Raw genomic sequence first — 22814 nt, 5'->3', positions numbered from 1 at the left:
GATCCTTAATCTCTAAGTGGGAGTGTGGTCCAGACCTCATTCAGTGTAAAGCTCTTAGAAAGACCCTGACTTTTTTTTTTAAGGGAATCTCTGCTGTTGCCACTTGTGTTGTCATCTTCTCCCTGAGAATGTTTTACCATAGCAGTTAATAAGTTACGTGATTTTAAATACCTCTTCACTTGGAGTCAGTGCTCGTGGTAAGTCGGTTTGACCATTCATTCATTAACTCATTCAACAAACTCTAGGCTTCAGCTTACCACTTTGTCATTAGCAGCCTCCTTTGCTCATTATTTTACTTTGATTTTCATCCTTTTGACCTTATATGTGTCTATCTGTTTTCCCTCTAAGACTTTCATGACCCTACTTTTTCAGCTGTTACTGCTTTGAAGCCTGGAGATTTCTTACACAGAGGTGTTTTTCATTGACTTGGATAAACTCAGAAACAAGTTACCTTAAATCACTGTCTTTTGGCATCTCCCCTCCCCATTTCTGTGTTAGTTATTCACCATAGTCTAATAAAATATGTTCAGTAGTAATGCAGGAAATAGTAGATTCTGCTTTCAGAATGTTTTTGATTTCTCTCAACAAAGGTAGAGAAAACCTTTGTTGCTTTAGGAGTCTGGGCAAAATTTGCTGTTTTTTCTTCCCAGATTCCCCTCTCCCTTCACCTTTCCTCCAAGAAACTTGAGGAATGATGATTTAAAAGAAAAAGGTCATGAGGGATGACTGGGTCATAGATATTTCATGAAAAAGTGTACCTTTTCTGGGGTTAAACCATTCCTGGTAAGTAGGAATGAGCTCTTCATTGCTTTATAGGTGACCACAATATATAAATACTGTAGAAGATCTGGGTTAAAAACCAGAGCCCAAGCTGTTATCTATAGTGTGCTGTTGCCAAGCTCCCAGTAAAGTTTGAGTTTAACAGACCACACTGTAACTGAGAATGATAATTTTGTGTTATCCCTATTGGATGAATGGCTAGCCTGTTTCCACGGTAGACAAATGCTTTCCTTAATGACAGGCACCACCAGCCCAGGGCCTTGCTTTGTAGTAGGTCTTTGATAAATGTTTGTTAGATTTAATTGCTTGCTGACTTGTTGAGTACTGAGTGTGATTAGATTAAGCCTAATATGTTGTAATTAAGAACTATCAGTCACAAAACAAATTTAATTTTTTTTCGAAAAATGTATGCAATATAAAAGTTATAAAATAAGCCGAAAGTAAGAAAATGATGACTTACTTATCAAGGGGAAAATTGTGACTTATCGAGTCCTGTTTATACTGTATTCAGTAGCTGAGGTTCAGTTCATTTCTACATTTGAGTTTGAACTCCATGTCTGGTTTTTAAGTTTTTTTTTTTTTGGTGGGAATCAGAGTTGGGGTCTCTGTCATACGGGCTGGAGTGCAGGAGTGCAATGATAGCTCACTGAAGCCTCAAACTTTTGGTCTCAAGCCATCCACCTGCCTCAACCTCCCGACTAGCTAGACTATAGGCACGTGTCACCACACCTGGCTAATTTTTAAAAAAATATTTTTTTTGTAGAGATGGTCTCATCTGGTTTGATTTCCTGGACTCAAGCAATCCTCCTGTCTTGACCTACCGAAGCTCTGGGATCACAGGTGTGAGCCACTGCACTTGGCTGCACACTTTTTTTCAACGGTTTTTTCTGTCCTTTGTTGAAAGGCTTCATTGTCCTGCCGATAATTAGGCTAATAAGAATCAGGAAGATTCTTCTTTATCACTTGTTCTTAGATGACAAAGATTCTTAGAAATTCTTGCTGTATTTATTTTTTACTTCCTGGTAACGTAGTTTAGATCTGAAAGCACATAATTGAGGTTAACTCTCTGAGAAGAGGAAACTACTCGTGTGCCAAGAACCAGCTTGGCCAGGAGACTCCCACCCAGGCAGGCTGAAGGTATTGCAAGGCAGTGAGAGGCAGACACCCAGAGCGGATCTACTCTGGGGACCAACAGCCTAAGGGCCTGTGGGACTTGCAGCTCTCCAGTACTGAAGGCCCTGAGCAGAGATTCAGCCACACATTTATTTGCTTTTTGACAGGTGATTCTTATTAATACACAGGTGCTTTACATATACTCTTACTCAGGAATATACCAAATAGGCAGTTGTCAATCGCCTACCACTAATTACAAAACTACAAGGCATCCTCCACAGAGGAGCCATGGGGGCAGGGTAAACTTAATGTTTCTCAAGACTTGTGTACTAAGGATCAGTTTTAATGACTCAAGCAATTGAAGAAAAGTATCTTTACCATTGTATTAGTCTGTTCTTACACTGCTAATAAAGACATATGTTAGATTGGTTATTTATAAAGGAAAGAGATTTAATTGACTCACAGTTCAGCATGGCTGGGGAGGCCTCAGGAAATTTGTAATCTTGGTGGAAGGGGAAGCAAACGTGTCCTTCTTCATATGGCGGCAGCAAGGAGAAGTATGAGCGAAGAGGGAGAAAAGCCCCTTATAAAACCATCAGATCTCGTGAGAACTCACTATCTGGAGAACAGCATGAGCCTAACCGGCCCCGTGATTCAATTACCTTCCACTGGGTCCCTCCCATGACATGTGGGGATTATGGGAACTACAAGATGCAATTTGGTTGGGCACACAGCCAAACCATATCAACCATATTCTGCCTAAATTAGAAGCCTGTCTCTAATCATAGCTTAATTATTCAAGTGCCTAATGTCACCACAGATTCTTTTTTTAATTGGTACTTGTCTAATACCATTGCAGCACCTTCTAATTGATAGTTTGTGCACAAGTTTTCAAAAAAGGAAGTTAGTGTCACTTTTTAAGAGAAATTCATCAACTAAAGTGACATTAGAACCAGTGATTAAAAATTACTGAGGTCACATCTGTGGATGTCTATAACTGTCTACTTTTTGTTTATAGAACTCATGACTATTTAAATGAAAACAATCACCTCAGCCCTCACCAATGATTGTTAAAAATACCAAATTTAAGGTGGCTAGTAGTATGAGGCAATGAATACCAGAGAAATGGAGTCATGAGTAAAATAGAAGTATTAATGTTCATGGCTTCTTTGGTTAAAGTCTAAATGCTGTTTTTCAATTCAGGCTTAACAGGGAGGGTGCTGCACATGAAGGGAGCATTTTTTTTTTTTTAACCAAGGGTCACACAGTGTGAGGGTGTCTTAGTCCATTTGGGCTGCTGTACAGTAACAGAACACTACAAACTAGGTAGCTTCTAAACAACAGAAACTTATTTCTCATGGTTCTGGAGACTTGGACGTCCAAGATCAAGGCATCAGCAGATCCAGTGTTTGAGGGGAGGGCCTGCCTCCCGGTTCAGAGACAGAATCCTTTTGCTGTATCTTCACGTGGCAGAAGGGATAAGTAACCTCTTTTTTAGGGGTACTAATCCTATTCAGGAGGGCTCCACCTTCATGATCTAATCACTTCCCAAGAGACCCATCTCCTAAAACTATTACATTTGGGGGTTAGGTTTCAACGTATGAATTTTGAGGAGACACAAACATTTAGTCTATGGCAGAGGAAGATACTTTGTTTTAAGGTACTTAGTTCTTTAACTCTGAATTCTTACATACCTTTTAGAAATAAGGGCTGATTTATTTCTTATTTGTGATGCCAAATTGTGAAGATGAAGGGAATTGTTCAGTTCAGGTATGAAAATACATGACTTATAAGAGACAGAGGCAGATAGGATATTGGTAACTTTTACACCCTAGTTTGAAAGGTCCTGGCCTTCCTTGGCTATGCTGAGGCATGAATAAATACCATAGCGGTAGTAACCACACGTTTGTTGTGTTTTATTTCTTCAATTACCATCTGTTGTTGCAGCTTTTAGCTAAAGCATGGCTTCCCAAACTTCCAACTTGAATCACAGTGCTGTGTCTCGGTGAGTTGATTCTAGAGGTGGAAGTTAGTGTCTTAAATTTGATTCAGTCACATGTGCCTTTTGGGTGACTTCACTTTGAATTCTTAAAGGATGACTTAGAGAATGTCATATAAACACCCTGGCAACTGGTAGTGACCTTCTGGGAGATTCTGACAGATTGAAGTTTCACAACAAACACAGATGAAAGACAATTTTTCAGAAAGCTGTGATGAAGGAAGTGAGTAAGTAAGGCATAACTGAAGGCAGTAGAGGTAGCTGAGTGGAAATGCATAGAGTGCTGGGAGGAGTGGAGTTGACCAGCGAATGCATCTTGTGTATCTGGCTGGAGGGGGATTGGGATGGAGAAAGGAAGGGCAGCTTGCAGGAGAGCATGTGGTAGGAGTAGAGATGTGTGCCAGGGATGGCAAGTTGACTCTCTTGGTACCAAGAGTTTGTCTTACTGTAGTTAGAGTTAGTTTTTGTTCGGGACGAGACACCTACTTTTCCATATTTCCCCATAGAGGTTTTGAATATACTGACTTGAAGGAAGAACAGTTTGAACTGTGGTATCAGATTTCTAAAGGTCACATTATTTGTTAAATAATAATATTGCGGCCGGGTGTGGTGGCTCACACCTGTAATCCCAGCACTCTGGGAGGCCGAGGTGGGTGGATCACCTGAGGTCAGGAGTTCAAGACCAGCCTGACCAACATGGTGAAACCCTGTCTTTAAAAAAAAAAAAATAATAATAATAATAATATTGCTCTTTAAGCCCTTAAAATTAGCTTTTTCTAGACTCCTAACCTGTATATGTTCTTAATAAAATAACTCTGGCTAGAGCCGTTACCAAACTCTGACCAGAAATAGTGAATTAAAAGATACAGAAGACTAGGAGCTAGAAATTGATTTTTTTTCCAAACCCATAGTGTCTAGAAAACATCTACTTTAGGATCTATTCACATCCTTAACCTTGCCAACTTCTTGATTCATTTGCAAGATTGCAACCCTCCTTGCTATTTAAAATTGCTCTTTAATTTTAAATTTGTGTGCTATTTTCATATCATTTAAATGAGGTTGTCCACCTACCCAAATGGTAGCTATTTGCCTAATGTCTTAGTTGTACCTAAACATTGTGGAAAGTGGTTTCTTTTATAATGTTAAAAAGTGTGGCCTTTCAGATCCCCATTTTCTCATCTTCCTTTGTCAGAGTTCTGTTTGAAATGACCAAAGCCACTTGGATCCTGATTTTGTGGATGATTTTGGTGACATTAAGACTTTGAGATTGCTTTTCCCTTCCACCATTCATCACAATGGGAAAGCATTTTTCATCTTTTCTGTGGGGTGATTTGGAGAATGACTGAGATGCTTATTCCTTCTTTTCTCCTGTTCAGTCTTGTTTTGTGCTGCAGTGACAGAATATTTGAGACTCGGTAATTTATGAGTAACAGAATTTTATTTCTCACTGTTCTGGAGGTGGCTGGGAAGTCCACAATCGAGGTGCCAGCATTTGGTCTGGTGAGGGCCCTCTTGCTGCATCCTTACCTAGCAGAAGGCATAAGGGCAAGTTGTCCAAATGCAGAATGAAGCCTTTTTTACAAGAACCCTAATCCCATTAAGAGGCAGAAGCCATCATGGCTTAATCACCTTTAAAGGCTCCACTTGTAAACACCATCACTTTGGCAACACCTACATTTTGGAAGGGACACATAAACCATAACACCCCCCTCACCTGTTGTCCGCCCTCCTTTTGGGAGTGGGTAGTGGTGCTGACTGACAGATAGATCCTCCAGGCTTCTTTGTCCTCTGGCTTCTAACTGGATTGGCCAAGGGGAAACTTTAGAAGAGCTAAGAGTGGGAGGGGAGAGAGCTGCCAGGCGCTGTATCTCTGCTCTCTGCCTGCTTCTCTGTTGCAATTTTGTCAGTGGCTGTGTCCCACCAAGAAACCACTCTTGCCTGGTGGGTCCTCTCTCAGGCCTCCAGCAGCTTACTTTCCTCTCCTTAATGCTTCGAGTCACTTTCTACCTGAATGCCCCTTGTGGTACCCTTCATCCTTCCCTTTGTAAATAGTCCTTCAATCAGATCTCTTCATTGGAACTATATGAATTGCCCCTATGTAGTACATGTAAGATACTGTTGATTAAAAGCTGTATCAACGCTGCTGTATCAACGCTTTAATAGGAAGAAACACATAGTGTATTAAATGTACATGATTATGAGATACAGCTTAATTTCAGATACATTAATACTTAACACCCATGACTCTTAAAACAGAGGGAAACCTATGAAATTGCTACTGGTTTTTCATGGTATTAATGATACCATAATAAATATCTTTGTTTATAAACTTGCCTATGTTTGAGATTATGTCCTTAGGATAGATGAGAAGAGAGTTATGGACGTTTTCTAAGACTTGTTTGTTTTTGCTGCATTGCATTCTAAAATGGTCAAACATATTTAGAGTGCCACCTGCAGCTCCTTAGCTCTTGTTTGACTGTCCCCATGACAGCAGTGTGTGTTGACTTTTCCACAAATCTTTTCTAAGTTGATAGGCCAAAGAGAGTCTTTCCATTTGGCAGTGAAAGTGAAAATTTTCTATTTTATTAACAGGTTTTTTTTTTTTTTTTTGCTTTAAAAAATCTCCTTTGCCTATTTATTTATTGGGTTTTACTGTTTTTCATATGCATGAGCTCTTTGTATAATAGATCAGGGGTTAGCTAACTTTTTCTATAAAGGACCAGAAAATAAACACTTCAGGCTTTGTGGGCCATACAGCTTCTGTAGGGTGAAAGCAGCCTTAGACAATAGGCAACTAATGGGGATGGCTGTGCTCTCTTATATGGACACTGAGATGTGAAAAGTATGTATTTTTTATATGTACTGGAGTATCATTCCTCTTTATTTCAACCACTGAAAAATGTAAAAACCATTCTTAGCTCATGGGCTGTAGAAGAACAGACGGTGGGCTGGATTTGGTTAGTGGGCCGTCGTTTGCTGACCCTTGTAATAGATGCTAACTCATTTAATTTGTTTTGACTATTTTCCTCACTTCCTTTTTTAGAAATTTTTTTAAGGCCTACAGAAGTTTAAATTTCTTACAACATCAAATTTTAAATTTCTGGCCATTTTTATCATGATTCTGAAAGTTAGAATGTTCTTACTAACGATTGTATCCAAAAATACATGACTTAATTTTAGCTTTAGGGACATGTTTTTTAAAGAATTAGCTTTTATTCATGTGGAATTTATTTGTGTATAGTGTGGTTTGGAGGTCTACATTTAGTTTTTTTGCAAGCAGCAAACCAATTGTGCGTTGTTTTTGAATCCTCCTGGTTAGTGCTGGGTTCACTAACTGTGCTTTAGGTACCTTTGAGCCTAGATTTACAGCGTGATAATTTTCCCACTTCATTTATGTTCAGGAAGTACAGTACCATCCTGTGACATGAGTTCCTCTTAGTTCTTCTTGGCTCCTCTGTTTCCCTGTGAGCTGGCATTCACAGGATATTCAGAAATCTTATAGGCTTAGTATTAATAGATACATATGGAAAGAGTTGTTCTCTGAAAAAAAAGTTTATGAGATTTTTTTTAAATGAAGAATGACAGCTTTATCTCCCACACTAGGAAAGAAATGTGCAATTAATAGTTTATATTATACTACATTAACTGTTGTTTTTTTGTTGTTTTTTTTTTTTGCCTTTGGAAGATATTATACTCAAATTTGTAATAAGCAAAATGACTTATTTATCACAAGTTACTATATAAGATTGGGCAAGAATGATCTTTTATTTTTAGTCTTTTAGGTTGTTGAAGTGACCTAAAATGTAATTTGAGGATAAGCAAAACCCTGATCTGCTGAAAATTATAAAACCAAATTTGCAGGAATGGTTTCCTTGCTCCTGAGACTGAAAAATTTGTCTGCTCCCAATTCAGTTGACTATAAAGAACAGATAACATGCCTTTATTTTCTGACAACACCAAGAGTTATTCCTGCTGAACCAGGAATGCTCTTAGAATGTCAAGGATGGATTTGCCTTAACTTATTTTTCTACAATGCTGTAATAAAAAATCTGTTAAAATTTCTGTAATTCTTGGTTCACAGTAGACAGTTCCACTGCAGAAGTCCTGCTCCGGTCAGCTTGTATTTCCAGTGAGAGTGTTCTTTCAGAACTAGAAATGTCTGTATGTTCAACTGGGTTGCCATGGTGCTGTGGGACATGAGGTGGCAAAGAGTTAAAGAGATGAGTAGTGCTTGGGATACAGATTACAGAAAGTCCAGATTGCCATCAAGTTCTAGGCAAGAGATAGAACTCAATGTCTTAATCCGAAGAGGAAAATCTTCATTCCAAGGGACACTAGGTTTAGATGAGATTCATTGCTAGATTATGCCCCAGATGGCCTGTTAGCTTTCTTAGGAAACTTGTTCCCATTTTGTGTCTCCACAATGGTTCTCAGCTACTATCTGGACCAGTCCCTTAAAATTAAAAAGTAAATTAGATGTGATATTGTGATTTGAAATTTGAAACATGTGTTTTTGTTTAGCTAGACTACAGTGGTACACTTAGAATTTTTATTCAGCTTCCCCACCCAGTATGAATTTGGAGAAAAATAGGAATGACTAAAAAATCAACAGGCTCACATGAAATGCGAGGATGGTTTGGAAATCTCCTTGAATTTCTTTTTGTAAGCCAAATTTATTTTTGTAAGCCTTTAACGGAAGACAGTTTGTTCTTTGGATAATTGGCCCAGGCTTTATCCTCCTCTTTCAAATATGCTTCAACCAAACACCCAACTGTGAGATGAATAGGATAAATGAAGTCGGGAAGTGGACAAACAGAAAAAAAGGCAAAACAGTCATGTGGAATCTTTTGTTTTGTTTCTACAATAATTCTTCAAGAGCTGCTGTCTTTCGACAGTCAAAGTCCTTGCTTAAGTGTATTTGTCACTATAGAGAGTGAATGGGATTCTGCAGTCTTTAATGTGGTTCTGTAAATGTAAGCCTTGTTGTTTAATCACAGCGTTTCTGCAAAAATGAACTCCTGCACCCACATCCCTCCCCTCTTCTTTCTTTTGGAGTCTTAGATCTCAGCTAAGCATTTGAACAGTCATTGCTAAGTGTTTCCACATTGGGGAACTAGGAGAACTTGGCTGGATAGAATTCTGATTTTCATAGGAGGGAATTAGTTTTCCTTTTTCTGCTTTAGAAGTTGTATGCTATACTTGCTATTTGGGCTGAACTGACTTGAAAAGTCAAACAGGAATGAGTCTAGCTACTAAATATAGAGAACTGATTCATAATTTCTTGGTCTAATACAGTGGGCAGTCTTGTCATTGACCAATTCTTTACTTCTATGTTTGCCAAACTGGAATGAAATCCAAGGCTGCTGTTTAACCCTCCATAGCTCTGGAAATTCATTTCTACTTATCCTGCTCATTTCCAAAGATAACATGTATCCAGAGAGCCTGTGAGGTCCTGGCTTTGATGAGACAAACTTCCTCCATGCCTCTGGAAGTCTTTCACATTTCACACATTGTCTTATTTCTTGTTCTTTTCCAGTTAACAAGCATGTTTTTATTTAAGTCAGGCTGTAACTCTCTTCTCTCTGACATTTTCTGTGACCCTCTTCAAGAGAGAGTTAAAATATGTGGGAAACTACTTTTTGCATAGATGTTCTTTGTCTTAAATACATGCTCATGTGACTTCCTACTTGCCATTTGGAGTAATAGTTATTCAAAGAGCATTACCTAAATTCTATCATTAAAAGAAAAACTTATGCCCCCCATCTGTTCCCTCACCCCTTATCATTATTTTTGAAGCTCTCTAAATGCCTGTCTTGCTTAAAGAATCATAAGACTATGGAGGTGGAATGCACTTGGCATATCGTTCACTATTCCATGAATTTGTAGACTATTTATTATTTATCTGGCTCATCCAGAAGATGTTGTCATCCTTTAAAATTGCAATTAGCATTATTGTAAAATTGGCTGATGGGAAAAGATCTATTAAAGTTACCTGTATTTTGGATTTAATGTTGCTCTGCCTAAGGATGTTAGGGTTCGTCAAATCCTGCTTTACCTGGATATGCAGGGAGGAAAATTGAGGAGAAATCTTTTTTTTTTTTCTCTCATTAATAAATGAAAGAACTTCAATGTGAAGAATTTTAAAAAGTCAAAAGCACAGATGGTTCATGGGGTAATTTGCAAGGAAACTGGATGGGCATAATGTAGGCAGGGGAGACTTAGGGAAATTATTGGGATAATTCAGTTTCTTTCTCTTTATCTGTCTGAGCCAGTTAGAAAAAAAAATGACGTTTTTGGATGTCAGAATTACCTGCTGGAATTGTTATGTGCTTTTCAGAATAAAAAACAGTGAAAGGAAGAAATTAAATTTCTCGTATGCATTAAGAAAATAAACAAAATGAGATATGCTGGGGAAAGTGATGGGACACTTTCAGGTTGTGAACCTCAGATGGTTTCCTGGCCAAGACGTGTGGCTTGGAGTTTTCCCTCTTTCTCCTCTCCTCCTTTCTACTTTACTTTTCTCCCTCTCTTCCTCCTCTTTCTTTTTCTTTTATTTGCATACCCAGCGGACCTCTCCTTCTTTTGGTCCTTCTATCCACCACGGTCAGGTCTTTCAAGATAAGTGAATATAATACCACTAAATCTGTAAACTTCTGATTTATATGTCATTCTTCTCTGGGAGCCAGCATTGTCATCGGTTTTAAAAAAAATAAAAGCCTCGGCAGGGCGTGGTGGCTCACACCTGTAATCCCAGCACTTTGGGAGGCCGAGGCTGGCAGATCACCTGAGGTCAGCAGTTGAAGACCAGCCTGGCCAACATGGTGAAACCCCATCCCTACTAAAAAATACAAAAACTAGCCAGGCATGGTGGCGGGTGCCTATAATTCCAGCCTTGGGAGGCTGAGGCCAGAGAATCGCTTGAACCTTTGAGGTGGAGGTTGTAATGAGCCGAAATTGAGCCACTGCACTCCAGCCTGGGCAACAGAGCAATACTGTGTCTAAAAAAATTAAAAATAAAAAGATAAAAACAAAACAAAATAAAAGCCTCAGCATGTTGTCCTGTGGCCCGTGAACTTGCTGAAGTAGTATTACCTATTGTATCCCCCAGGCTGTGTTGCTGTCTAGCTTGTGAATAAGGGAAATTCCGTATTATGGAGGTAGTGGGCTGTGTGGAAAGAGCCAAAGACATGGAAGCCAAAGACAGATTTTTTTTTTTTTTTTTTTTTGGAGACAGAGTCTTGCCCTGTCCCCAGGTGCCAGGCTGGAGTACAGTGGCGTGATCTCAGCTCACTGCAACCTCTGCCTCCCGGGTTTGAGCAATTCTCCTGCCTCAGCCTCTGGAGTAGCTGGGACTACAGGTGCACGCCACCATGCCCAGCTAATTTTCGTATTTTTAGTAGAGGTGGGATTTCACCATTTTGGCCAGGATGGTCTTGATCTCTTGACCTTGTGATCTGTGCACCTTGGCCTCCCAAAGTGCTGGGATTACAGGTGTGAGCCACTGCGCCCGACCAACAGATTTTTTTACATGAGGAGTTATACGACTTGAGGCTAAGTACTTAGTTTGTAAGTGCTTGTCTGTAAAATAAGAATGATACCTAGTTCAGCCGGGCGCGGTGGCTCAAGCCTGTAATCCCAGCACTTTGGGAGGCCGAGGCGGGTGGATCATGAGGTCAAGAGATCGAGACCATCCTGGTCAACATGGTGAAACCCCGTCTCTACTAAAAATACAAAAAATTAGCTGGGCGTGGTGGCGCGTGCCTGTAATCCCAGCTACTCAGGAGGCTGAGGCAGGAGAATTGCCTGAACCCAGGAGGCGGAGGTTGCGGTGAGCCGAGATTGCGCCATTGCACTCCAGCCTGGGTAACAAGAGCGAAACTCCGTCTCAAAAAAAAAAAAGAATGATATCTAGTTCAAAGACATGCGAGAATTTCAAATTCTCCTATGTAAGATGCTTTATATATTACTTGGTATACTTGGTAGGTCCTCAGAAAATGCTTCTTTTCTGCTAGGTCTCTAGTAATTAGAATTTTGGATGACTAAATTAACATTCAACTGAATTTTTGAGCAATTAATATGTAAGGCTTTTCTGTGTCCTGAGGGAGGTGAGGCATGAATGGTAGGTAGCATTTGCATACACAGGCACTATTTTAAGCCACGTGTACATTTTATCTGGCTTAGTCTTCCATACACAGCTATGATATACACACCATGATTATTTCCAGTTTATTGATAAAGAAATATTATAGAGGATTGATTTATCTGAGACTGCACAGCTAGTAAGTTGTACAGTTGACTGAGGCAAAAAGAGAGAAACTGATGAATGTAATACAAGGCATAACATGGTATTTATTTTTAAAAAGGGTGTACATGACCAGATGATTGAGAAGAGAAAGCAGTTGTATTTGGTTTGGGTATGAAAATGAGGACAGGTTTCACGGAGAAGATGTCATTTAAGCTGGGCATAGAAGAAATTGAGTGTGTTGCGGAGAGGCAGACATGGAAGCCAAAGAGAGAAGAATGTGGTGGCCATGGAGACAGGAACGCTTGGGTGCTGCCTCAGAGCAGCAGACAGCTTCCTTGGCTTTCTGAAGAATACTGGGTGTGTGATAACCAATCCCAGAAGCTACCCCTGGATCTTGAGCTGGTGCTGGGATCCCAGACCTGAGGTGGGGTTTGGGGGTGAGGCTTCCCCTGCCCAGGGTTGCCGCGTGGCAGTGGTGGAGGCTGAACATTGACAGAGAAGTGAAATCAGAAGGCAGGTGACTAATCCCAATGAAAGCTGTGGATCTGAGGGTGGAGGAGCAGAAGGTGGCAGCACAGGATGAGGGAGGATGTTTAAAATGATGGTTAAGGGGGAAGCCTGGAGAAGTGTCTGAGCCCCGGATGGTCTCCACTTTGCCTTTTTAATAGCTGCTGGTCACTCTGGATGTGGGTGAGGAGCAGCTTATTAAGTGTTCTCTTCGTAGTATTGAAAGGAAGTAGGAGACAAAAGCCTGGATGGGGAACCTGAGGTGGGGGTGTCGGACACATGGAACCTACCTGCCAGTGTTAAGGTTGAGGTGGAAGGATTTGATAGGCTATTGAAAGTTTTTTTTCTGGGGTCGGGGCTGAAATAGTGACATAATGGGGATTATGCTTGAGGAAGATGGATCTGTCATTTGTGTGGGGATGAATGAGGTCATTTAGACTTTAGGGAGGGCATTTGTGTTGGTGCCTTTACACCTTGGGGTGGAGTTTGTAAGACTTTGCAGTTGATTCAATTGGGAGTCTGGGAAATGAGGAAGCAGTTAAAAATGACCTTAATGTCTTTAATAGTGTTTCTTCATGTATTCGATACCGGATATAGAATGCTGAGCATAACTGTGTGAGTAGATAGGTGGGGAGGAAGTAGAGTGAGAGTGGCTCTTGGATTTTGAACCTGGGTCATGGGAAAGTGCTGTGACAGTCACTAAAACAGGAGTTGGCTTAGAAGCCTTGAAGATACATTTTGTTTTGATGAGTTTAGTTTGAGGTTGATCACAGCAAACGATCAGTCCTAAAATTAGACATCTTGGACAGAGACAGGGGATGGCAACAGATAGAAAGTGGGTTGGAAAACAAAGAATGGGCCGGACGCAGTGGCTTATGCCTGTAATCCCAGCATTTTGGGAGGCCGAGGTGGGCGGATCACTTGAGGTCTCAGGAGTTTGAGACCAGCCTGCCAACATGGCGAAACCCCGTCTCTAATAAAAAATACAAAAACCAGCCAGATGTGGTGGCACTCGTGTGTAGTCCCAGCTACTCTGTGGGCTGACGCAGGAGAATTGCTCGAATCTGGGGGATGGAGGAAGTTGCAATGAGCTGAGATCGCACCACTGCACTCCAGCCTGGGCGACAGAGCCAAACTCCATCTAAATAAATAAATAAATAAAGCCAGACTCCGTCTCAATAAATTATAAAATAAAATAATGGGTGACATTCAAGGGAAGCAGACAGAGGATAGGGCCTTGTGAGCGAAGCTTAAATTTTAGGGAGCAGAAGGAAGATGCTGCAGAGTGTGGAGGAGGAATCAGTATAACTTATATTTTTCTACCTACCTGTTTTCTTATGCAGTTTGTTTCCTATATGGCTTTAGAACAAGGTTTCTTAACCTTAGCACTATGTATGCATTTGGGACCAGATAACTGTCATGTCGTAGGTCTGTCCTGTGTGTTGTACGATGCTGAGTGGCACCCCTGGTCCCTGCCCACTGGATGCCAGTGAGTAACAGTGAGTAGCACTTCCTCTTCCCAATTGTGTCAACCAAAAATGTCTGTAGACTACTAAGCATACCCTGGGAGGCAGTCATCCATAGTTGAGCCCCACCGGTTTAGGGGTGATGATTTTGTAGTTTTCTTTCTTTCTTTTTTCTTCCCATGTATATCCTGCCCAAACCACAACCAGGGAGGAATTGGAGGTAGACAGTGCCAACAGAAGGGTTGAACCTTCATTTGGCTGCAAGCAGTTTGTGACTCAGTTCTCATAAAGTTAGGTGTAGGAAGATGTTGGGAATTATCCTACGAAACAGTTTCCTGTACTAGGAGAAGTGTGAACTTGTAAGACTACTTCATTTTAGCTCTCAACAGGTCTGGGCCTGTGACATGACTACATTTATGGACATTGGTGTGGGGTGGAGTGGAGGGAATTTTACCTCTGGAAGTTTGGGGGAATTTATCAGTTTCAAAAAGTATTATTTTACAGAAGTTCCTATGTAGTTCTTCAGTGCTTTTAGGAGAAGCTATTAATTTAAATGTGTCCTGTCAAACAAAACAGATGTATGTCCTAATAAGTTCCCTAAAAGTTCACATTGAACATCTCACCCCTCTAAATGAAGTGACACAGGAGGTGTACAGTGGTCTCTGCATACCCGGCACACTGCCTTTTCACCTGGTAGATGCCCGTGAGTTACTTGAGTTGAACTGAAATCCCACCTGTCATTTATGCTTGAAGAATTCTTCCTTTTTGATCTTAAAGGGGAAGGAAGAAGTACTTGGAGGCAAAAAGCTTTACTCTGTGCAAGATATCAAAGAATCAGTTCGTGACTATGTCAGTGGCATTCACAGTGTCATTTGACATCTTTATTTAGAGACTGGCCATGGATTTAGGGGTGTTTGTTAGGTCAGTGGAGGGGAGGCTGTTGATTCAGATTGGGGCTTTTTTTCCCCCTGTTTCTTAGAGTTCTTCAGGTGTTCCTCTCCTGCCTTTGAGCCTAAAGTTCATTTCTGACAAGTGCTTGATGAAGTGGTTAAATTGACCAAAAAGAGAAAGGCAGAGGAACAACTGAACTATTTTTAGGTAGTTTCAGATGTTGTGTTTAATCTTTTAAAAGCCCATAAATGCTAAGGGTTGTTCTCATTTGTAAATAGTGGTGAAACAAAAAGATATGAACAGGTGTGCTCTAAGTCAGAGCGCGGGTGGGAGGGGAGCCTGCATGAACTGTCTTTCCTCAGCAGGCCAGGCACATTCCCTGGTGTTTTTGGGGAGCGGCATTCAGGATCCTTTCTCTCTTGGAAAAGAGCAGAAAGTGGCTATCAACCTCTGGTCACTGAATAAAACTAGCCTACCCTCTGAGTGTGGCCCAGCTCTTCACAGGAGCAAATCGAGACCTCAACTGAATTCTGCCTTCAAGGTCTTGGGTGACGTTACTAGTCCACAAAGGCAGGAAAGTGAGGGTAGGAAGGTGCGAGGACAGACAGTTGCTGCCAGAGTGAATTTGGCCAGGTTCTGCTCTCCCTTGCACACAGCTCTCTCATTCCTTCCTCTTTGACTTTTTAAAAAATAAACTTTTTGCTGTAGAATAGTTTCAGATGTATGGAAAAACTGAGACGAGAGTGCAGAGAATTCTCACATGCGCTGCATCTAGTTTCCCCTATTATTATCTTACATTAGAATGGTGTGTTCATTACAATTAATGAGCCAATATGGATACCTTGTAATTAGCTAAAGTCTGTGCTTTGTTCACCTTTCCTCAATTGATACTTCATGTTCTTTCTCAGTCCCGGGATCCCATCCAGGATGCCTTGTCACGTTTAGTTGTCATGGAGCCTCAGGATGTTTTTGGTTGTGATGGTGTCCCAGACTTTCCTTGTTTTTGATGACCTTGACAGTTTTGAGGAGTACCGGTCAGGTGTTTTATAGAATGCCCCTCAACTGAGATTTGTTTTCTGTGGCGATTAAACTGGGGTTATGGGTGTCGAGGGGGAAGATGACAGAGGTAAAGTGCCATTTCCATCACACATCAATGTGACTTATCACATGCTGACCCTGATCACTTGGCGGAGGTAGCGTTTGCCAAGTTTCTCTACTGTAAACTGTAAAAAAGAAAAAAGCCCCACAAAACTGTAAAACAACAACCAAAACCCCAAACAGCTCTTTGTGTGCTGTCCTCTTCGGAAGGATGTCACTGTGTACAGCGTACACTTGAGGAGTGGGATGTTGAGAGAGGAGGGTCTATGTAAATTGCTTGGAATTCTTCTGCATGGGAGATTTGTCTTTTCTTCCCCATTTGCTTATTCAGTCATTTGTGTCAGTGTGGACTCAGGGGTGTTGATTTTATCCTTTGGGTTAGAATCTAATACTGTTTTATTTTGTTTGAATTGTTTCAGCTTTGGCCATTGGGAGCTCTCCTCACTTGGCTTCTGTGTCCCTTTATTGGCATACACTCATTGTTGGTTTTTTTTCTTTTAAAGTACTTCCTTTCTGGCACTCTAGAATACATCTGTGACTTTTTATGTGCCTTTGTAATGCTTTTGGCCCAGTGTTGGAGTAGTGACAGATCACATACTTGGTGGCCTGAAAGCTAAGGTTTTGGTCTCAGCTCTGCTGGCCAATTCACCTCTCATTTGTGACCCTTTTGTCTCTAAAATGACCTTTAGGTAACAGGACTGTGAGAAATAAATATAGGACTGGGTGCGGTGGCTCATGCCTGTAATCCCAGTGCTTTGGGATGCCGAGGCGGGTGGATCACAAGGTCAAGAGATCGAGACCATCCTGGCCAACATGGTGAAACCCCATCTTGTCTCTACTAAAAATACAAAAAATTAGCTCAATGTGGTGATACGCCACTGTAGTCCCAGCTACTTGGGAGGCTGAGGCAGAATTGCTTGAACCTAGGAGGTGGAGGTTGCAGTGAGCAAAGATTGCACCACTGCACTCCAGCCTGGCAACAGAGCAAGACTCCACCTCAAAAAAAAAAAAGAGAAATAAATGTAAAAGGGCTTTGCACACACTGGTTATCAATCTGTGACCCCTCTTTTTTTGGACGTTGAAACACATCTTCAGACTTCCGTCTCTGGGTCTTCCTACAGCCCCAGTGCATGTTTATTGAATGAATTAATGCATGTTCAATGAATGCAACTCTTACTACTGTGTGTCATCAGTTTGTTCAATTAAATACATATCAATAAGCAAGCTTTTTCTTTCCTACATAAACATTTTGTGTTTTGGTTATCTTGTAACACCTCACATCCCATAGCATGGCAGTGGCGCACAGGTACTTGACAGAGAAAGGGGACACCAAGCTGAATTTAAATAGAAAAAATAATGAATATGCATGAGATTTGGGGATAGTGTCATTTTCTCTTTCTTCCTAGAACTTCAGCCCTCAGATTACGCGTAATGGGGTGATTATGTTATCTGATTGCCAATGATGGATCAGTGAGTAAGTGAATGCATGCTTGGAGTGACATGGAATTCTGATGCAGGTAAGGGATTCAGAACGATTATCTTTAGATTAATTTTTCTGCAGAGTTCTCTGGCAGGGTTCTAATCAAACATTGGTGGTGATGGTGGTGACAGTGGCAGCAGCATTAAACACAACAAAGGCAGAACAGATCCTCACTTGCATCATTCAGTCCAGTGGGTGTGGTTAGCTACTGTCCTAGAGTGAGTATGGAATAAACTACACATATAAAATCTGTTTTGAAAAGAGGAGGATGAGATGGTCACATGTGGCATTTTCTCACAAATGTCAAAATAACATGAGATGGAGAACATTGTGTGCTGATGTCTATCTACAAGTTGAGTTTTGGCATAATGTTAAGCAGAGCCTCTTAGAACAGGCCCTGAGTACTGCAGGCTGCTGCTCATCATCTTCCTCTAGTTTGAAAAATTGACAGAGGTTCTTACCAGTCTTTGTTAATTGCTGTCTCTGGAAAGAATGGTTGGTAAAGGCACATCTGCATTCTGACATGTTGAGAGAGAAAGGATACGTGCTTGGGAACAGATGACGAGGCTGTAAATTGTTGGTGGTCTTATGGTATTGGGAGGTTGTTTTGTCCATGGCATCTAGCTGCTTGTGTGGACTCTGGGGTTCTAGAAATACATTTTTACTCCTTTGGCTATAATGAGCTGGTTATTATTATTAACTAGAAGGCTGGATTGGAAAGACTTGGGAAGCAAAGGTCCTTCTGACATTCATCACATCTTCCTTTTTGGTCTTTTTTGGAGCAGGTTTTTCTTCCGTGCTCTCTAGGAAGCTGATGTGATTCCTGTCCTCCAACTGACGAGTACCTAGAATGTCAACAGAATGACTCATGTCCCCAACATCCTGTCCTTGTTCTGGAGAAGGGTAACTGTTTGCTTTTGGAAAACACAGTGCTTACCTCTGGAAAAACCCCAAAGCAAGCATTGCTTCAACACAGAGTTTTCCTTAAAACTCTTGTGATTTCTTTTTTTGTGACTTTTTATGATGAATGTGTTGGTTTTCCTGTGTCTAATTTGCATGCCACGTGATTGAGAATTAGGGAGGTTTAGGTGTTGGAAAGGACCCTGGCGACCAACTGGTCCAACTCCTTTTTATGGTTTTAGAAACAAAGACCAAGTTGAAGTCAAGTGACTTGAGATCCAGAATCTGGTAAGCGATAATCAGGACTAATAGTACCTGGGTCTCCTGATTCCTGGTTCTCTGTCTTTGATTTTATGGTTTGCAGTAGGATTTTGAACAGTTCACTGGGCTGCCTTATTGGAAGTTCCATCTATGTAGGATGGTATTGATATGGGTGGATATTTAAAACTACATACATTGTAACATAGTAAAATCTTCAAGAATACATGATATACATGGGGTTGTGATGCAGAAGCTAAGGGGATGCAGAAGAGTAGGAATTCCTCTGAATTTCAGGACATTTTGTTATAATTTGGCCTTAAGACAGATTTTGGGCCAGTTATAAATCTCTTGTGAAGGAGATTATTCATTTGTTGCTTCAGGCTCTGAAATGTTATGATTCCCTATGTCTATAAATGTATGCTGCACACTTTTTTTCCTTCAGTAATACAGGATGTCTGTAATGTGAGTAAATCCTTATCTTTTAATTTCAGTATTATAGAACATGGGTTTCATGTAGTTTACATTGATTTTTTTTTCTTGTCAAAGAGGGAACTGAGATAGTTATCTGCTATGTTCAGTAGCATCCTGAGTGAAGAGAGAGAGGTATAGTGTAAGCTTGCTCTTGAGCAAAACGTTAGCCCTCTGTTAGGTGTTAACAGTAGAGAAAAGAATCCCAGGAAGAGGAGGAAAGAGATTGGTGTGTGGGAGCTAGGGCCCATCATTTTATTATGGACTTCTTTCCCTTTAGAGTGACTTAAATGATGTGACTGAAGATATTTGAGGCCGGGTGCAGTGGCTCGAGCCTGTAATCCCAGCACTTTGGGAGGCTGAGGCGGGCAGATCATGACGTCAGGAGATCAAGACCATCCTGGCTAACGTGATGAAACCCCATCTTTACTAAAATTACAAAAAATTAGCTGGGCATAGTGCTCGGTGCCTGTAATCCCAGCTACTAGGGAGGCTGAGGTAGGAGAATTGCTTGAACCTGGTAGGTGGAGGTGGCAGTGAGCTGAAATGGTGTCACTGCACTGCAGCCTGGGTGACAGAGCGAGACTCTGTCTTAAAAAAAAAAAAAAAAAAAGATATTTGATAGCTCCACCAAGATGGTAGTCTCAATTCCTTCTACAGCCCACACTTTCTCCTCCTAGATTTATTACGATAGTAGCATAATTTTTGACAAATGGTGTTGTGTGGAAGTATAACTTTTATCCGAGTTGAGTCATTGCTTTTGGCATTATCACCTCCATTTTACAGATGAGCACATTTAGTCTGAGAGGATTTAGGTTACTTGCCCTTAATCCTATAGCTGGCATAGGAATCTGAAACCCGTCTTTCTGGCTTCGGAGTTCCTACTCTTAACTATGACCTTCCAGGCACCACATACTGTTCCACTTTAAGTCTGAGATGTTTCATTTACATTTTGTTATTACTGGTTTAGAACAGTTTATTGTTTTCATTTTTTCATATTACTTCCTGGTGCCTGGCATAGGACTATAATAGAAACATTTGTGTAAATGATTTAAAGGTAGTGAATGTGAGGAACTGGGAAAGAAAAGCTTTCTAAGTCACTCAGACTTCCTCATCCTGGCTCTGTCACTTTGTAATCTTGAGGGGAGAGATTAACTTCTCTAAGCATCAGTTTTCTCACCTGAAAAAGTCAGGAAAATATTATTTTCCATACTGGGTTGTTGTGACAATTAGAGCACCTGAAAACTCTTTGCATAGTGCTTAGTACATAAAACGTAATTAATGCGTGTTTGCCATTATACCTATGTTGATATTAAATTAACATCTTAAATAACTCTAAAGTATTTTTCACTTTCTGTCCCCCCCTGCTCCCCAGGCTTGAGAATGTCATTTTCTCTAAATGCCTGACACCCTCAGGGAGTTCTAGTAATAGGGTGAACATAACATCAGTGGAGCATGAGGACTTACTATTAGCAGATACCATTTTTGTTTCCTTTTTCATTTTTTTTTTAACAGTCATTCAGGGGAAACTCTTCCAGCCCTGGGCACTGTGGGGTGTCAGCATCTGCCTTTCTGCCTGCTCCTGACAGCGCCTCCCTTCAAGGGCGTGGATGCAGCTCTTCATGCCTGCCTCTTCCTGCTTACATTTCCCGATTCACTGGAAAAGTCCCCACATCTTTTCATCTGCTCGATTGTGGCCCAGTAGCTAGAGTGCTTCGTGCATTAAATGGAGAGGAACCTATGCTTCTTCTCTTGCTTTTCAGCCTTTTGGCTGAATTTTGAATTTTTATCAGCCCCATTGAGTCTGTTGGCTCTGGCTGCTGCTGTACCAAGCCCTCTTTCCAGTGTTCATTTCATGGCTTGAATCAGGCTTGTTTGTTGGTTTCATCTTAATTAGAAACAAACCTCTTTATCCTCCCTTTTCTTCATCTTCCAGGGAGAAATGGATTTTCTAGGCAGAGCAAATTTATCACAGTGGTGTCTAATAAAAAGCAATCACCAGTGCAGTACCTGGCACATAGTAGGTACTCAGTAGATGAAAGAAACAGCTCCTGTAGCTCTTCCAAGAAGATATCCAGCATTTTGTGCAGGTGGTGGGGTTGGGGTGTGGAGGGGGTTGCTGTTGAAGGATCTGTTTGTAAAGGATGAGAATTAGCTTAAGTAACTTGGGTTGGAAAAATCAGTCTGCTTTCTGAGTGATACATGGGGGCTGGAAAGTGGCAGAGAACAGGGTTAGAGAATTTCTCTGGCAGGTGGATTAGTGTTGTTCCCAGTTCAGAATAAGGTACATATTTGAAAGTTACTCAACACAGAACCTTGGATTCTGCCTGTAGAGTAACAGATACTGAGTAGTTGTGATAAGTAATCATATGTAGCACTTAGGTCTTTTTATCTTCAAGGAATTTTTTTACAAAAAACACTTTTAAACACGATGAATTCTGTTTTGTATTCTTTAGCACAGCCTTAATGTTCTCTTCCTTGTCTTTGTCATATTATGTTTCTTAGGACAAATGAGTAAGCTTTGTCAATTGGTTTATAAAACATTTATGGATTTAAAGCCTCTGGGGAGTGAGAATTGAAATTACAATATCTGGGGCTTCATATTTGCTGGCAAACTGCTGGCTTAGCATTTTTTCCCCTGCGTCTGTTTTTTTTCAAGCTATAGCAGAGATTAAGTGAAATTTAGGAATTGTGTATGAGATTTTGTTTTTCCTTGAAATACAGATGCTCCTAGACTTAGGATGGGCTTTTTTTTTTTTTGCCCTGATAAACTCATTGTAAGTTGAAAATATTATAAGTCAAAAATGCATTTAATATAGCTACCCTATGAAACATCCTAGCCTAGACTACCTTAAACATGCTCAGAACACTGACATTAGCCCATAGTTGCCCAAACCATGTAATTCAAAGCCTATTATAATAAAGCGTTGAATGTCTCATGTAATTTATTGAATACTGTACTGAAATTGATAAAAACAGAATGGTTGTATGGGTAGTGGAAGTACAGTTTCTACTGACTGTATATTGCTTTTGTACCATTATAAAATTGAAAAATTGTAAGTTAGGAACCTTCTGTAGTTTTGTCAGCATGGGTGAAATGCTTGCTGTGCAGTGCATTGATTTCTAAAGCCAATCTTTAGCAGATACTTTAAAACAACAAATAACTGGAAGTTTCCTGGTTAAGAGGGAAGAAGAGTTTGCAATTGCCTTCATACATTTCCTCTCAGGTTTTTAAAGTCATGAGTCAAAAACCTTTGATGCAGTGCTTGTAGTTGCATCCTTTCCTTCCTTACCCCGTGTTTCATTTATATAACAAGATACTAAGACACTCCAAAGAAATAAAGACATTGTAATTCCAAATGATTATCTCAAATCCAACTGCCACATGCAAGACTTAAAAAAAATTCTCAATAGCTGTGAGGAATTAGAAAAATGGCAGCTGGCAAAACTGCCTTCAGTATAAAGGTGTTAAGACACCACTTATTCTTTATATAAAGCAATGGTTTTTTTGGTGAGGATATGGAGAAAGGTAATAAAATCATTCTCTGCTGCGGGTAAAACTATATAGTTTGAGAATCCCCTACTGCCCCTCAGCTTTTTTCAGAA

The 22814-nt window shown here is 40.6% G+C and overlaps 1 protein-coding gene across 10 annotated transcripts in view; it reads left to right on the top strand.

The window, feature by feature from the left end:
• FMNL2 (formin like 2) overlaps positions 1-22814 on the top strand; it is a 316443-nt gene that overhangs the window by 50540 nt on the left and 243089 nt on the right. The window contains exon 1 of one of the 10 annotated variants that reach the window (XM_064382761.1): positions 17596-17616. The exons of the other annotated variants lie outside the window; for them this stretch is intronic. Within the exon in view, the coding sequence (XP_064238831.1) occupies positions 17611-17616 (6 nt within the window). The 5' untranslated portion in view covers positions 17596-17610. Of the gene's footprint in view, positions 1-17595; positions 17617-22814 lie in introns of those variants that run through there. 10 annotated transcript variants of the gene reach the window in all.

This window comes from Aotus nancymaae, unplaced genomic scaffold, assembly GCF_030222135.1.
Source record: "Aotus nancymaae isolate 86718 unplaced genomic scaffold, 86718_ANA_hifiasm-v0.15.2.pri h1tg000029l, whole genome shotgun sequence".
NCBI classification, from domain to species: domain Eukaryota; kingdom Metazoa; phylum Chordata; class Mammalia; order Primates; family Aotidae; genus Aotus; species Aotus nancymaae.
The sequence above is the reverse complement of the archived record's forward strand: the minus strand, read 5'-3'. Positions and strand labels throughout refer to the sequence as shown.